This window comes from Mirounga leonina, unplaced genomic scaffold (assembly GCF_011800145.1).
Source record: "Mirounga leonina isolate KUSES-001 unplaced genomic scaffold, KU_Mleo_1.0 Mir_127, whole genome shotgun sequence".
NCBI classification, from domain to species: domain Eukaryota; kingdom Metazoa; phylum Chordata; class Mammalia; order Carnivora; family Phocidae; genus Mirounga; species Mirounga leonina.
This window is the reverse complement of record NW_023270316.1, coordinates 10,337,583-10,355,598: the sequence shown is the minus strand read 5'-3', so window position 1 is coordinate 10,355,598 and position 18,016 is coordinate 10,337,583. Positions and strand designations below refer to the sequence as shown.

The 18,016-nt window shown below is 39.0% G+C and overlaps 1 protein-coding gene across 1 annotated transcript in view; it reads right to left on the bottom strand.

Annotated features, from left to right (window-relative positions):
• NALCN (sodium leak channel, non-selective) overlaps nucleotides 1-18,016 on the bottom strand; it is a 295,448-nt gene that overhangs the window by 69,039 nt on the left and 208,393 nt on the right. Inside the window, exons 15-16 of the mRNA XM_035003104.1 lie at nucleotides 14,361-14,497; nucleotides 11,863-12,004 (exon numbers count right to left, since the gene is read on the bottom strand). Of these exons, the coding sequence (XP_034858995.1) occupies nucleotides 11,863-12,004; nucleotides 14,361-14,497 (279 nt within the window). The remainder of the gene's footprint in view (nucleotides 1-11,862; nucleotides 12,005-14,360; nucleotides 14,498-18,016) is intronic.

Sequence of the window (18,016 nt, the reverse complement as noted above, 5' to 3'; positions counted from 1 at the left end):
AGTTTTTATTTAAATTCCAGTTAACATACAGCGTAATATTGGTTTCAGTAGTAGAAATTCTATTCCTGATGAATCACTATTCATCACTTAACACGCAACACCCAGTGCTGAACACAAGTGCCCTCCTGAATACCCATAGCCAATTTAGCCCACCCCCCGCCCACCCCCCACCCACCCCCCTCCAGAAACCCTCAGTTTGTTCTCTGTAGTTAAGAGTGATACCTTTTTAAATATATATATATATGTAATAAAATATATATATATACTTAAGTTCCTGTAATTTGTCTGGAATGTATCTTATTTTTGGTCATTCATGATTAATATTTCGGTTACATGGTGTGTCCTTTCAGTATATAGCTTCAAATCTTATTATATTTTAGAAAAGTTTAATTTTGTTCTGTGTTATTGCTTTGGTTTTCTTCTTTCAGGACTCCTGTAACGTAGATGTTGGACCTCCTTTGAATTTCTTCAATTTGTCATTTTCTTTCAAATCATTTTCATCTCTTTCTTCATTTCTTTTTGATTTCTTGAAATTTTCTCTTCTTCACTTTCTAGTTTTCTTTAGGTATCAACTGATGTATGTAATCACTTTATGTTCCTTCCAGCTTAGTCTTAATTGCTTTTTTTTTATACAGTTGGCCCTGGAACAATGCAGGGGTTAGGAGCACTGACACCCATTTTGTTGAAAATACACATATAGCTTTTGACCACCCCCCCCCAAAAAAACTTAACTACTAACAGCCCACTATTGGCTGGATGCGTTTACCGATAACATAGTAACTTAACACATATTTTGTATGCCATATGTATTCTACCCTTCATTCTTACAACAAAGTAAGCTAGAGAAAAGAAAATGTTATTAAGAAAATCATAAGGAAGAGAAAATACATTTATAGTACTATATTGAATTTATAAAAAAATCTGCATATAAGCGGATGCGCACAGTTCAAACTCACGTTGTTCAAGAGTCAACTGTACTTCTTTCCTGATTTCTAGCACCTTATGTTTGAATTTCTTACTTTTGTTGCTATTCTAGTCTTTCGTAATCTGTATGTCTTTTAACTCAATTTGCCATGGTATGCTACAGTTTGGGTCGTTTGTGGGTATGTCTTTATGGTAAGCTTTCAGCCTCTCAAGACAGTATTCTGCTCCTTATTCTTTTTTTCTTACAACTTTTGTAGGGAATTTGACTTTGATAAATCGCTGTTGCTCGTTTTTATGCACAATTTGTTTTCCTGAGCAGTTTAGTATTTCATTTTGGCTTCAGAGCTTCTTCTTCTGTTGTTTTGACATCGTGATCCATACGGCAGCCTTCTTTCTAAGATTTTCTGGCTCTGTTATGGATAACAGACACCACCAATTTGATCTGGATCTATTTTTCCCTTCATCACTCTTGTCACTGGCTTGCTCAATTTTGAGTCCACTCTTGGATATTTTTCTTCAGTATGGATGGAGCTAGGCAGGTGTTTTCCTGGTCTCAAAGACATTACATGCCCTGTAACTCACCTCGGCTTCTTTCCCGCAGTTGCCCAGACCATGTTTTATACCCTCAAATTCATATGTTGAAACTCTAGTCCCCCAAAGGGGAAGATATTAGGAGGTGGGGTCTCTGGCAGGTAACTAGGTCTAAAGGAGGTCATGAGGCTAGAGCCCCCATGACATGCATTTGTGCCCTCATAAGAAGAGGAAGAGACCAGAGTCCATCCTCTTTCTGCCATATGAACACACGATGTGAAGGCAGCCATCTGTGAACCAGGAAAAGGAGCCAGATACCGAATCTGCCGGCACTTTGATCTGAGACCTTCCAGCCTCAGAACTCTGAGATAAATAGAGCAACCCTGACAGACTAAGTCACCATGCAAACATGTGGTTACTGGTTTGTCTGCACCTGCTTTGACTTGTGGTTTGTGAATTACCTAATTTTGTTGTGAATGTTATCTATGGATTTTGGTTATTATCTAGGCATTCTGCTTACTTCCATGTGGGAATTCAAGGAGATTAAAAACCTGTGCCAACGCCTCTGTCATCATTCCAGAAGACTCCTTAATTATTTTTTTTGTTGAATTTTGATGCAGATTTATAATTTTTATTTGTCCTTTCAAAGAACAAAATTTTAGCTTTACAGATATTACTTATCGTTTCTTTTCCCATTTGACTAATATCCACTTGTATCTTTTTTTTCTTTTTGCTGTCTTCATGTTTTCTTGGTTAGTATTTTTATAAATTCTTGAGTTAAATATTTGGATGATTAATGTCAGCCTTTATTCCTTTACTAAATATGCACTCAAGGCTATAATTTTCCCTCTAAACATGCCTTTAGCTGCTTCTCACAGGTTTGATCTATATGGTGTTTATTAGTTTTCAGTTCTAGAAACTTTTTATTTCCATGCAGTTTCTTCTATGTTCCCTAAATTATTATAAGTGATTTTTAAATTTTGAAATGTGTTGATGTTCTTGTGGTTGTTATTTAGTTTCTAATTTTATTACAATTTGGTCAAAAAATGTCTTCTCTAGGATACTGATTTGGTTTATGTTTAGAATTCTTTTGTGGTTCATAGGCGGCCATGTTTTGTAAGTTGTTTATGTGTCCCTCAATCAGAATGTGTGTTCTCTAGTTGCTGAATGAAGGCCGGTCAACTGTGTATTTCAAATCTTCTAAATCCTTATTAATTTTCTTGGCTCTTTGATCGTGTGCTGAATCATTATATACATATTTTAAATTGGGTTTTCAAATTAACCCTCATAGGTAGGTGCTATTATCTCTTTTTTACAGGTGAATAATCTGACATTCATAGAAATTATGCTATTTTGGTCCCCCAAATTGCAAATTGAAGAGTTACAATTAGAAGTCTCGATTGTACAGATGCAGTGTTCAAATCTTGTTGCTAAACATGATGTTTATGTAAAATGTACTAAGCTCAACAGTATTAAAAAAAAGCATTTTCCAAACTATACTGTGATACAACATTGTTTGCTTGACTTGAAAGATTTGGTTTCTACATAGAACTTGCTCTTATCCCAAATCCTAATGCAAAAGCTAAACTAGCCATGTTTTTCCTTTGTTCTATATATGCATACCTGATTTTCAGAATAATGACCCCGAAGCACTAAAGGAGATCAATAACTTTTCTAACCTATTAGTGCTAGTATGATAAGGGTATTTATATTTTATGTCTACTGATTCCTTGAAAGCTGGGATCCATCACCACTTTCAATTAAGCAGAATATTAATTCAATTTATCAGTCTGAGAGTCACCCTAGAGCTATATCAGGGAATAAGTACTAGCTTCCTTTGGGATGCTGCAGTGCTAGTCCGAAGAGCCACGGTTTCAGTCTGATAGCCAAATAACCTAATACTAATGAAGGCAGCATTAGTATTTACTTGAGACAGAAAACCATAAGTATTCTAAGTATTTGACTAACTTTTTCTGATTTGGAGTTGTTAACAGTGTATTTCTGTTTGTAACTGAGAAAAAGTTTGAGAACCATATTTTTTTTTTCATTTTGAAAATATTAACAGGTTGATAATAAATGGAAACACATTTATAAAAACATATGGCCATAAAGCACAAAACCATGGTCCAATGAACAGGGCTTGATGAATGTCACTTCTGCTAGAAAAGTGTAGTGTAATTATTGTAATTAGCTGCTTTATTGAATAAGTCTCCCACATAAAATGTCATAATTGGAAATAAGCAATTACTTAAAATTACATAGGTTGAAGGTGGTAGGTATGTCATTCAAGTGTATTTTAATGTTTCATGCACCTGTGAACTGAAAACTAATCCCAAAGTGCATATGACAGATCACGTGTATAGCAGGATGTTTCTATAAAATAAACTTTTTATAAAATTGACATTATGCTCGGAAATAAAGAATTTAAAAAAGTGATTAGCGTAGGTGGCAGCAAAATTAAAATAGTCACATTACAATGTATACAAAGGTGAATATCATTATAATAGCATGTTACGAAGCTTTGAAATACGTCTTAGAATGTGATTTTATGAAAAGGGAGTTTTAGATGATGAGTCGAGATTTTTCATCTTGTTATTTCAACATTATAAATTCTGAACCTTGAAAAAACACCAGGCATAAAAGTTAAAAAAATCTATAAATATGTATGTACACACACGTGCAAACACACACACACACACAGAGTCTTCCTTTGGACTCCAGGGTACTCCGTACATGTTGATCATTGCTCCGTGTGTGAAACATCTTTTTATTTTTCTGTGAATTTCACTAGATCATAAGCTCCATACGATAAGGAAGGTACATTCCTTGTCCACTACATAATCCTCCACTGTCCAGCACTGCCTGTAATTTGTTCCTGAAATATATTTAAAGAACAAATACAATGCCTAATATTAAAGATGACTCTTCTCCGTTCTACATTTCTTTTCATATGAAGTGAATCTTTGAAATAACAAATGTGAATTAGGTAAAAATTACAAAGGAGGACTATTCATTTTGAAAGGCATCAATTCACTCGATATATAGGAAAATCTTGTGAAACCAGAGAGTAAATGATTGGAAACTTAATTGGCTTGACTTTTTTGCACTTGAATTGCATGGCAATGCTTTAGTCGCTAAAGCTTGTGGCACTGGACATTTGGCCAAATCTCCAACAACTTACACAACAGCTAGCCTAGTATAATGATGCCGAGGATGCAAAAGATGAGGGAAAAGCAGTGTCTTCACAGACAGATATGCTCCATATCCAGTGCTCCCTGGTGAGAAGCTGTAATATATACCTAGCATATAACTTCATGGTTACAGCTCATATAAACAGAAAGACAAAGACTGAAAACCTGCAGAGATTAAAAAAAAAAAAGATGAGTGGATTTATGATTCTGGGAGAAAGTGCTAGATGCTTTGAACCATGCAGCTGTTTGTGAATTTAAAATCCAAGGCACCCAGATAATACAAGGGAGCAGTGCTTGCTCTCCAGTTATGATTCAGTTGTATCTGGACTTCAGATTCAAACAACAAGAACGCCAGCCCCAGCAAAACTGTAACACATCAAGACTGGCAATACACTTAACGGAAAGTAAAACTTAGGAGTACAACTGGACTCCAAAGAGAAGAATGTTGAAAAAGTACAGCAAAATGTAAATTTCACACATAGGATTAGCTGCAAGCTCAGTGCTCTGATACCTGTTTTGGAGACAGCACCGAAAACTTGTGGTTAAAAGCCTTCCCTATTACCTATAGAAGATGCTTGATCCTAAGACACATTTACTTTTGACCTTCAGTGGATGGACACCTAAGGAATGCAAGCAAATTACTGATAATCCCAAACCCAAAGTGGGATTACACAACAAAATATGCAAATAAAATGCAAAAAAAAATCATTGATAGGGAATTCCTCCTCTCGTGTTAGTTGAAAGCAGCAGAATGTGTTTATTACCCGGACCCCTGGACACTGTTTACATATAAAGGCCCTCAAGAAATAAATGTCAAATGAAAAAACATGCACTCGAACTAGGCTGTATTTTGATCTGAGCTCAAAAACATCCTGAAAAGATCAATAAAAATGTAAGAAAAAGTTTTCATTTATATTTTGTATCTTTTTGTCTCCGTTATTGGGAGTGAATCAATCATCCAGGAATTCATTTTGAAGCTAAAGAGAGAAGTGCATAGGGTTTTCACATTTGGGCTGATGAATGCTGCTTCTTCCCTCCCCCGGACCACACTGTAACTCTGTGATCTGGGCCCCAGTGGGGTGGTGGTGTCATGTCATCTCCCACTCTTCTCCTAGAGAGAAGTCTTGAATGGCACTGCAGAGATGCTAAGCTATTATTTTAGAAAATTCTTTCAGAAGAGCAAAAGCCCTAAAGATGAAAATAGGCTGTTCTCCCTCTCTCTCTTTTTTGGTGAGTAAACTATCCTGGAAATTATAGATCAGTAACTTACTATGTACAGTTACTGGAACAACTCCTCAAACACTCTATAATCACAGAAAAATACAAAATGTTGTCTGGCAATCAACAAGGCTTTGTAAAGAGTAAATCTTTCCAGAGCAATTTAATTTACTTCTTGATAGTCTAAGACACTATATAGGCAATGGGGGTAGTCACTGAAATATCATAAAAAAGCAAACTAAAAAAAACCAGATTCATGATCAATAAAGAAAACAAACTGGCGATTAATATACCATGCTTAACTAGACTGTTACAACCAAAGGTTAATTTGTTTAAGTAAAAGTCCTTCATCTTTATTGATGAATATGTCTATTTGCTTATGAATTCATGGTATGGTTTAGTATCAATAACCTTTCTTATCTGGTATCAGAGGCACATATGTTTTGCCAGTGCAATGCTAGGCATATTATTTAATCCTCATAACAAACCCTGAAAATAAGAATTATCTCTACTTTATAGATGAGGACCAGAACCTATATCACTTATCACTATGGTCATAATCACTCTTCGGCTCTGCTTCTCACGACGAACAGTCAGATCAAGCATCTTCTGCGTCCTGCACTTTTCTGCATGCTTTTCTCTCTGGAGCATCTTCCTCTTACACTGCTCAAGCTTCTTGCTCCTGTAAGGGGGGTGGAGGGGGTCCTATCTGGGGTTCCTGTAGCACTTTTTGCTTCCATGCATTTACACATGTTTCTTCCCATTAGACCACAAGCTTCTAAAGGGCACCACTCACATCTCGCTCAGTGTTGAATTCCCATGGCCCTGAAGAGTGCTGGCTGAATAACAGGTGTTCCACATTTGCTGAATGACTGAGTGAGCATGAAGACTTACGGAAATGAAAAGGGTAAAGCAAACATAGTAATAACTTGTATCACTTTCCTCCTTTTGTACATGGGTTGGCTGATAATGGTGAAGGCTTACTAGGGAACTTGCTATATGCTTAGCAGAAAGGAGGCAGGTGAGAGAGGACAGACATTGCCCTATTGTCAGCGAAATACTCTCTGTCCTTTATCATATGATTCCGAAACTATACTCGGAAGTGCACTCACAAGGGGGCTGCTGGGACAGGCCTCATCCATCTGTCTCTCTCGGGCTGATGTGATTGTGTGGTTCCCTCATGTTCTCCAGACACTGTGAGGTTCTGCCCCCCATCCCCTACATGGCACGGCAGCCAAGACAGCAGGGCAGAAAGATGGGGGAGCTCAGCTAAAGGGCAGTGAGAGGCCCCATATCCAACCATGGGGAGTGGGGGAAGGTGGGAAACCCTGACTTCGCTGAAATGATTCACTCAGGAGGACTGAGTGCGTTGCTTCCATTACCAAGGTTACTGGAAAAGCAAGTTCACATCTCAATTTACTAATAAGCACTCTACTTAAGAAACCCAGGGTTTAGTTTCAATAATATGGACAAAAAAACGGAGTAGAAAACCATTACCTTCTGCTTGGAAACTAGAAAAACTCCTCTCAAGAGATGCAGGTTTATCCTTTAATCAGAAGGGGAGGGAACCCCTGGCTGATGGCCCAGGTGGGGGAAACGGGAAGAGAGAGGGATGGGGTAATTAGCCTTGGGAATGCCCATTTCTACGGAGTCGGGAAGGCCAGCCATTCACCCTAAGGAAGAGGTGGGAAAGCACAGTTTCCTATTCTGTTCCTTTAGGATCTGTATCAGTAACTTAAAGATTTTTATGTTTTTGTTTGCTCGTTTTTTATGCGGGAAGGACAGGTATTTTAAACGACGTGATAAAGGTAATCAGAGCTATTTTTAATAACACGGTTTCTGCAAAGCGAGGTTGCCATGGAGTTACTTAGGGTTGTTCAAAGCCAGGGTAATGACTGAGAGAAAATCCTGTCTGGCAAGTGCTTTCACGTTTCCTCGTTTCCTGCATTGCTTACTCAAAAACATCCCCACCTTTTGTTGTCAGTTTTGTTTTTTTTTTTTAATCCCTTTACTTATGGTCTTCATGTTCCTGGGCACTCAGTGTTTTCCTTAGCAAGAGGAAAATGATTCCCTCTAGTGTAGCCAGAGTCAGAAGTTTCTCCTTACAAGTAATCATTAAGGGAAATGTTTTATTTTAGTGTTCCTCTTTTTCATGTCATGGGAACCATGGATAAGGCAGCCGCTCATTTACTTTCTATTTCTTACTACTCTGAGGAAAAACAGCCCCAGGTTGTGTTGGACGGTGCTGGGGGAGTTTCTTCACATCGAGTGAGAAACCTTGCCATCCACTTGACACAGTCTGGCATTTCCAAAGGCAGCTGGGGCTGTCACAGAAATTTCCAAGTGCTCACTGAAAAATATTTTACCAGAGGAGCTGAGAGAGGTATGGTCTCTGTTCAGGATTTTTGTCATGTGTTTCTGTGATTTTATGTTGCTTTAGGGGTTCTTAATAAAAATACAAAAGGCTTGGCATATTTAAAAATACAAAATACCAGACTGCTCCCTCTTCGATTTCTGTAGCCTCATGCTGAAAGTCATTAAGTGGGCTTCTCTGTTTCGGGTGTTCCTGGCTGATGATGGCCCTCAACAAAGACAAGTTCCAAGTGTTTATGAAGAATGCCAGGGGCTGATGGCAGCTGAAGCTGGAAACACTGGGGACTTGAAAGGAGTGAAGGTGACTTTCTCAGAGGCATAAATAAAGCCAAAGCTTTAAGAAGGAATGGTAGCATGTAACAAATCTTACTGCTGCCACACCAGGGTAGCGGCTCCTGAGATGAAGGGAAAATATATTCTCTTCTTCCCACCTCCCCAGCTGAAGCATGGACCCAGAGAATGAAGCTCACAAGGGGCTAAATAACATTAGCCCAACTGTAGGGTTACCTATACGTGGGCCAACAGGCTTGCATGGGATGACGGATAACCTAACCATCACTGATAATTTTCCTCATATGAGATCACATATGGTGTGTTGGAATCAGCCAACCTTATAGTTTGGGGACTGCCTGCAGTCTTCAGAAAATTCTAGTCTCTTTTAAGATGCCGAGTGACTTGGATACCACCGAGGAGCAGTGTCTTTGCTAGTTCGTTAGATTTTAGGAGATTATAAGAAAGGCTCAATGGTGAGATTACAGAATGAAACTATAATTGTTATCTTCCTTTCGGTTAGTTAAAAAGAACTGTCAAATGAGAAGGTAGGAAGAAGCCACAAAAATATAAGGACATTAAGGAAATCAGAAATGGCATTTGAAGTTCTCTGACTGTGACCCAACACAGGGATTGCTGGAGGAGGGATGGCAGTGGGCACCCAGAGGGGTGCACAGAATGTGCCCAATTCTCCTCAGACCACCCTCCAACCACCCCCACACCTGCCAAGAACCTCTTTATTTTCTTCCTCACCAATTTCAAAATGCTCTGTTCAGGAAGTGTGAGAAACATCACGTTTGCTTTCAGACAGAAAATAAATTTTCATGGGCTAATTTCAATTTTGTGTTTTCAGTGGGATAATGTGCTTAGTGATTTGAAAGAGCATGTGGTGGATTTATGCCCACTTTGGGGCATAACTGCTACCAGCTCTCGGCACTCTTCCTGGAGATAGCTGGTCAGAACCACAGCCCAGGCCGGGGGTTCATTCCACACCTCTGGCTTAAAGTGTGCTTCTGAAATAAATTTTACAAATAAACAATCTGTGTTCTAGTACGTAAAATGCAATTTCAGTCTGCTTGGCTGAAACCAGGCCATCATCCTCCCACTTGATTATCCACCGACACATGCACTTTTGCATCTATGCCCTGTGCATAGTATTGAATGAAACATAACTGCAGACAAGAAATGTGACAAATTTAATAGTATTTTTTAAAAAAACAGTTGAAGTCTTTAAGGAGGGTTAAGGATATTGTGTTCGTGTGCACGCATTTTGTGATTTTCCACTCAAAATTTAAAAGCAAAGGAAGCTCTCAAATGAGATCAATTTAGTGGCTTGGAAGATCAAGTAGAACAATTATTTCAAAGCACAGAAGAAAAACAGAGAGACGGCAATCATAATGGAACAGGTAAGAGAAAAAAAGGAGCAGATGGAAAAGTAATCATTGAACAAATAATCAATGAAAATTTCCCTGACAATATCTCAGTCTGCAAACTGAAAAGACTCCCCAGTTAGGGTAGTTCTGATGAGAAAAGACATACAAAGTAAATCCTGGTAAAGTTTCTGAACTCCCAGGATATGTAGAAAGTTTTAAAAGCTTCCTCAAACCAGAAAACCTACCAACCAACCACCCACCAAAGAAAAACCTAATTACATTAAAAAAAAAAAAATGACATTGGCATCAGACTTGTCCTCTGCAATGTTGGAGGAGAGAGAAATAACATCTGTAGGTGACTGAAATAAATAAGTAAATGGAAACCCTTGAACAAGAAGAGACACGCTACAAGGAAATCATTGTCATAATAGGTGAGAACAAAATCACGGAACTGCAGCAGAGGACTGGATGCTGGGGAGAGGGAAAGGGGAGACGTGGGGAGGGGGTGGGAGAAAAGAAGCAGAGGAGGAAGGCACAGATAGGGCGAAAGGCTAATCTTTGTGGGGTGGCGGGAACAGAGACTCTTGAAGGATGAAGGAGCTGGTATTTAATTTTCCCATGATAATACAGAAATATGTATTTGACCATAAGCAACAGAAAAAGGGCAGCCACAATTCAAAGGAATAAAAAAGTAAACTAGGACTTCCAAAGTAAAACACTTGCAAGTGAATTAGATGCTTTTGTGAACTCGAATGTTCAAGATCTTTTACAAATTCTGTTATTGATCTTTTATTTTCTTTCTTTCTTTTCTTTTCTTTTTTCTTTTTTTTTTTTTTGGGAGGGAGAGAGAGAGAATGAGTGGGAGGGAGCGGCAGAGGGAGAGGGAGAGAGAAAATCTTCTTTTTTATATATATTTTTATTTATTTATTTGATAGAGAGAGACACAGTGAGAGAGGGAACACAAGCAGGGGGAGTGGGAGTGGGAGAAACAGGCTTCCCACAGAGCAGGGAGCCCAATGCGGGGCTCGATCCCGGGACCCTGGGACCATGACCTGAGCCGAAGGTAGACGCTTAACGACTGAGCCACCCAGGCGCCCGAGAGAACATCTTAAGCAGGCTCCATGCCCAGTGTGAAGCCCGATGTGGGGCTCCATCTCACAACCCTGAGATCATGACCTGAACTGAAACCGAGAGTCAGACGCTTCACCCACCAAGTCACCCGGGCACCCCAATCTTTCATTTTCTAACTGTGGAATCTGAGGGACAAAATTCCCTATCTACTTTTCAATGATAAATAGATAAATCACAGCATGCATAGGGATAATTCCTGCCACACACTAAGCACGTGGTAGCTATTTTGACTGATTTTAGAGAAACTTGCTCTGGTTTTTCTCGCTGGTGTAATAACTAGAATAAACAGGGTCTCTTGCAACAGGCAGCATGCCATACAGACAGCATACATAGCATACTGTTAAACCTGGGCTGACCGTTAGCAATCAGAGTCTTCTGCCTGTGAGGAAATGCGGGGTTGGGGAGGCTCTCTACCTCTCAAAGTCACAGGGCTGCTATCTGGCATGGCACAAAAGCTGATGTGGACAAATGCAAAATTTAAAATTCATAAATTTACAAATGTTAGGTTTAACGATTTCTTCTACAAACAAAATTATTTTCTTCGTTATTCTCCTGAGACATTAGATTTCAGGACCCCATATACACCGGCATTTATGTAGTTCTTCTCTCTAACATACATGCTTAAGAAAACTTCGGTAATTTGAAGCAGTGAGTCTTAATTTTTCTTAATTTAAATTTTGTTAGTTAACATTTAGTGCAGTCTTGGTTTCTGGAGCAGAATTCAGTGATTCACCACTTCCTTCCAACACCCAGTGCTCATCACAACAAATGCCTTCTTTAATCCGCATCCCCCATCTGGCCCACCTCCCTCCATCAGCCCTCAGTTTGTTCTCTGTTCTTAAGATTCTTACTTTTTGGTCGATGTATTTGTTGTCTTCAATTGCAGACCGTTTGGAGTGATCACATGACGAGGAAGAGGTAGACGGAAGGCTTCGTAAGAGGCAGCAGGTGTCCTGTTGCTGGCGATCGATGAACTGCTTCATGAAACTTTCCCTTTGCAAATGAAGTACACACACGTCAAGCATTGTTAATGAAATAGACCAAGTGATGGCATTTTACAATGACACGTTTGCCTGAGCTCAGATAAAGGGGACAGATGTTCATAGAAAATATGACACATCATGCTAAGAGTGGTTTTTAGATTTAATTGGCAAAATAATTAATTTAGAGAAAGCTTTCTGAATTTTCAGTAGTTTTCTTAAAAAAAAAAAAAAAAGTAATGTCCCTGAAATAACTTTTAAGCAATAATATTCAGTCATTGATGGTATTTTGTTCAATCTCATTGTGGTAATACTTTTTTATCCCCTCTAAGATTTGGAAGAATTAGTTCATCTCTCGGACTTCTACTCTTCATAAGAATCTTCAAGAGATAATTTTACATTGAAAGACTCAAAATAACTCAAAAGAAACTTGCTTCATCTGATCTTCAGAGTCTGGTGAGAATTCAAATAACATAACCACTAATCTTGAATCTAATTTGTGGCTCTTTTATACTTCCTATTTTCAAGTTAAAATTTTTTTTAAATCAGAAATGCAAATGTATTTCCATTTGAATTTTAAATATTATGGCACCATAACCAGTCTCATATTTTTACAAGCCCCCCCACCCCAGAATTGTCTTTAGAACTAGTTACATAAAAATGTCATATTTTGGGGCACCTGGGTGGCTCAGTTGGTTAAGCAGCTGACTCTTGATTTCAGCTCAGGTCATGATCTCAGGATGGTGGAATTGAGCCCTGCATTGGGCTCCACACTCAGCACAGAGTCTGCTTGAGATTCTCTCTCCTCTTTTCCCTCTACCCCTCCCCCCACCCGCATGCACGCTCTTTCTCTCTCTCAAATGAATAAATAAATAAAATCTTGGAAAAAATGTCATATTTCCATTATGCTAAGTGAAATAAGCCATTCATAAAAGACAAATGGTATATGATTCCACTTACGTGAGGTACCTAGAAAAGTCAAATTCATAGAGACAGAAAGTAGAACCAGGGGTTAGCACTATAGGGAACGGGGGGTTATTTTTGTGTATGTGTATAGATTTTTGGTCTTGCAATAGAAAGAAAAGGGTGTGGATGTTGGTTGCATAAGAACATGAATGTACTAAACTGTACCCTTAAAAATGGTTAAGATGGTAAATTTAATGCTATGTGGATTTTAGCACAAATTAAAATTAAGTGGACATGCAATGCTGAAAAAAATTAAAAAATAAAAAATGTCATATTTCAACTATTTGGGTTCTATTTGTAATTTTTGAGCTACAACTTAAATAATATTCTTTAACTATCAAAAATAAGTGTTTTAAAGTATCTTTTACGCAAATGCTTCACTGAAGGGCAAAGTGGTAGAAAATCAAATTAGCGTAAGTGGGAGATGCCATGTTTTTTCCTTTAAAAATGGAAGATGAGGAGCTATTAGAACTTGAGGTGAGAGTGTTGGGCAAGCCATGTCACCAGGGTTTTCCTTCTAAGGTGGTATCGATGCTAAATTAAGAACACTTAGTTAAGGATGAGAAGGAACGAGGTGCCATTCTCTCCCGTAATAGTTATGTTTATGATGCACAAAGAAGCAATGACAACAGACTTCGCATGCTTTTAAGCAAGTCTTTATAATGCAATACTTGTTCTTTGTCTAAGATGCATTAAAGAATTTTTTTTATTTTTTTAAGATGTTTGTTTGTTTGTTTATTTATTTATTTATTTATTTATTTATTTATTTATTTAAGATAGAGTGAGAGTGAGAGAGAGAGAGCACAAGCAGGGGGAGCGCCAAAGGGAGAAGCAGACTCCCCGCCGAGCAGGGAGCCCGACACGGGGCTCGATCCCAGGACCACGGGATCATGACCTGAGCCGGAGGCAGACGCTTCACGACTGAGCCACCCAGGCGCCCCTGCATTAAATAATTTTTAAACTTGAAAAAGAAAAAGTGGAAGGCAAATTATATCGTCATCAGACATGACATTCTACATGAATGCTGCTACAGTAGTACAGAAACCTGGCTGGTGGCATTTCTCTATTTACTTGAGAATAAAAGGCCACAAGAGGCCAGTTTATCCTTCCACGGTTGAAGGTCAGAGGTTGGGGTCTACCTGCAACCTTGAGCACCTGTGTCAGTTACCTGGGGAGTGGAATCCCCGAGGGGCATCTCAGGGAGAAGCAGGAGGGAGCAGCTTTCTCGTCTTGGCAAATGACCGTTCTGAATATATTGCTTAAAGGGGTCAAAAGAAATAACTTAAAAATAGAAAAAAAAATACCCTCTTTCAAACATGAATTTGAAAGAAGGGCTGAATCAGATTTAAGATAAATCCTTGACAGTGTATGGGGCATATACAACAAAATAAGTACATTAATACCTGATTTTAGGAACTGTAAAGTCTGAAGGAAGCTTTGAGATTTTCACCATTTGCGGTCTGTTTGGAAATTTTTCGAAGATTCGAAGTCGCAAAGGGAGCTTTTCTTTGGTGTCCGCATTCGCTTCACTTTGCTTTAACTAAAGAAAAAATAGAAAGAAGGAAAGGGGGGAACTTATCGTACTCTCAAGTCACAGACTGTCAGCTTTTTTGCATCAGGGGAACAATGAGCTGGTACATTATGGGCGGTAGATGGCAGCAGAGCCCTACTCAGTGCCTTTCTCACCCACTGCCTATGGGCTCAGTGTGTGCTCCAGCTTTAACCGCCGGGAAAACAAAACCCAAACTGAACCAAGCAAAAAACGAAACCAGAGAAAATAATTAGAAGAAAAAAATTAGGTTCTTTTATTCCTAAATACAAACCCCCTTTCACCCCAAATGTTATTTTTATTGTTTACTTATCTCTAGCATATACAATAATATAACAATAAAATATGTTTTATACACATGTGTGCTGGAATAGGAAACCAAAAGAATAAAAATAAATGAAACTCCTAAGTTTCCTAAATGGTAATATTTGTAACTAGCGAAAATGTCAAGAAAACAGGTCATTTATTCTAGCATATTCAAAAAGAAAAGCTCAAAATGGAAACAACACATTTGGTACCTACAGGGAGGCTTCTTTATTTCGTTGTAAACATGCTTGGGAATTAATACATTATATGCCATAAAGTATCTTTGCAAGAAATGACAAGCAAACAGTATTCATCATCTATCTATCATCTATCCATCTACAAGATGGTTTTTATATTTTTCATATAATTTTGTATTTCTACAAATTAGAGTTCAGGGAGCCTGAGACTTGACATCACTAATTGGAGCCAGTGCTGAGCTAAGGAGCCGCCACAAGGATGGATTTGGCCTGCGGAACCCTGGCCTGAAAAATGAAAGAGGGTGCTTCTACCCCTTTTCACTGCACCTTCTTCCTCCTCCAAGGCTGACTTCTCTTGCTGACCTCCCTTACTTCTCTTTACGACTCCCTTCTCTCAGACCTCTCTATAGACGAGGCTAACCTCTCCATCCCAGCCCATCTCCTGTTCCTCCCTCCAGCCTGCATCTCGGAGCACTGTTCCTGTTCAAAAGGTCCATCACATTCAGGCAGCCTTTCTGGTGGGGTGCGGGAAGCATGTTTCAAACACTATCATCTTCTCATCCCTTGCTGGGTACGCTTTTACTTTATAATTACAGCCTGTCTTCGGTTTGTGGAAAGAGGAGCAGGGGAGGCTGAGAACGTTTTTATAACTTTTATAACGGGAAGAAAGGTGGCAATTCTTCTCTCCTCCCCAAGTGGAGGTATCCAAACTGGCCAGAGAGAACATGAGCGCTGCGTTTGGGGGAACATCCAATGTCAATACAATATATGGCTCAGTTGTCTAATTGGTTGTGAGCTCATAGTGAGATTATAGTCTTAGTTCTAGTTCAGAAAACATGCCTCATTTCTCATCAACTTCAGAAACTGTTCTTACATTATTGTTTTATATAATAGAGATATTTTGCTGTAGCCAGTGTATGTCTTATTTAATTTGGGGGCTTGTCTGTGGATTTCTGACTTAGGTGGTGACCTCACTTAGAGAAGGCGAGACTTGTTTGTTGCCTTCCCCTCTCCCCAAATGGAACACAACATAGCATGCTCCCAATCATTTGATGGCTATGATGGTGAGCGTGATGAAGAATTAGTTCCCAAAGGTGCAAAACATACACTGCTAGCATTCCCATGAGATAGAGGCAATTAAAAAATGGCTTCAGGGGAGCCTGGGTGGCTGTCGGTTAAGCGTCTGACTCTTGGTTTCGGCTCAGGTCATGGTCTCAGAGTCATGAGATCGAGCCCCGCCTCGGACTCTGCGCTCAGCAGGGAGTCTGCTTGGGATTCTCTCTTTCCCTCTCCCTCTGCTCCTCCCCAGCGCGCATGCTCTCCCTCTCTCTTTCTCTCAAATAAATAAATAAATCTTAAAACAAAAGAAAAAATGGCTCCATATATAAAAAAAGAAATTCATGATGAAGAGACTCACTTTCCAAAAATTTATTGGCATAACTGGTAGAAAGATATTTGTCAGTGGTAAGGCGAGCACACAGGAAAAAGAAAAAGCAGTTAATATGTTAAGTCAGACCAGAGAGAAAGGCAATTATATAAGGCCAAAGACAGGCCGAGAAGAAAGAGCAGAAATGAGGTATTTAATTCATGCCTTTGCTGACTCATTTATTTATATATCGGTGCAGTCACTTATAAATCTAATCCCAGAGGCCAGGTTCCTTGTGAAGTTCTGGGGATATAAAAATAACTAAGACACAGTATTTGCTCTCATGGAGCCCACGTTGTAACGAATAGATGGGTCTATAAACAGGTAATGACAAATATAATAGCTATTCCAGCTGAGGTACAAACAAAGTGCTGGGAGCTCAAGGTGAGGAGCAAACGGATAGAGAGAGAGAGAGAAAAAAAAAAAAAGATGGTGCTACTTTTATTTCCAGAGGCTTCTCCCAGTATTCTGGAGGCTGGAAGCCCTAAATCAAGTTGTCAGCAGCGCTGAGCTCCTCTAAGTCTCTAAGAAAGAGTCCTTCCTTGACTCAGCTTCTTGGCAATCCTGGTGTTCCTTGAGCCATAGCTGCATCACTCCATTACCTGCCTCTGAAATCACAAGGCCTTCTTCCCTGTGTGTTTGTGGGTCTATCTGAGTCTCCTTTTCTTTTCTTGGACAAAGATACCAATCATTTAAATTAGGGTCCACCCTAAAGCAATATGATCTTAACTGATCACGTCTGCAAAAATCTAATCTCCAAATAAGGTCCCATTCTGAGGTTCCAGGTGGACACGAATTTTGGGGGCACACTATTAAATCTACTACATATAGTAGTTGAAATTCCAGCGTGTGGTGACTTGGACACTGTTTCTCTTTACCCCGAGACTGTCAGTGCTAGGAGGACAAGCATCTTAGGACAAGGATCCTTGCACCAGGTGTATATGTTTCATTATTCATATTCAGGGCCGGCTGCAATATTTGACACAAAGTAAGCTAAACAAACATATGTTGAATGAATAATTACACAATCATTGGCAGAACTAAACTCTCTAGCAGGTAACTTGCAAATGAAAGAAAGGATTTTAGGTTTATCTGGAAGGGTAGAGAGATAAGCAGAAAGTATCCATTTGCTGATCAAATACATTTGTTGGTGTGGAGTGTAAGTGTCCCTGGATTCACAGGAGAGAATAAAATTAGACTCTGTGGCATTTAACCTGAGCTTACATCTACCATTGGTGAACTGATAAATGTTTAGAATAAGTTTAGGCATAAAATTTTGTAGTATTTAATCAAATATCCTAGAATATGATGTTTAACGTAAGTAGGTTACCAGTATTAAAATATAGTCCCCTTGTCTGTATGTTTTTAAAATGGAACTCATCTCATTCTACTTGGTGTTAGAATTATTTATACCTTCCCAAACTTGTAAACTACTCAGGGAGAAGATTCTATTTTTAATTTACTTCATTTTTTTTAAAAAAAGATTTTATTTATTTATTTGACAGAGCGAGAGCGCGCACAAGCAGGGGGAGTGGGAGAGGGAGAAGCAGGCTCCCTGTGGGGCTCGATCCCATGACCGAG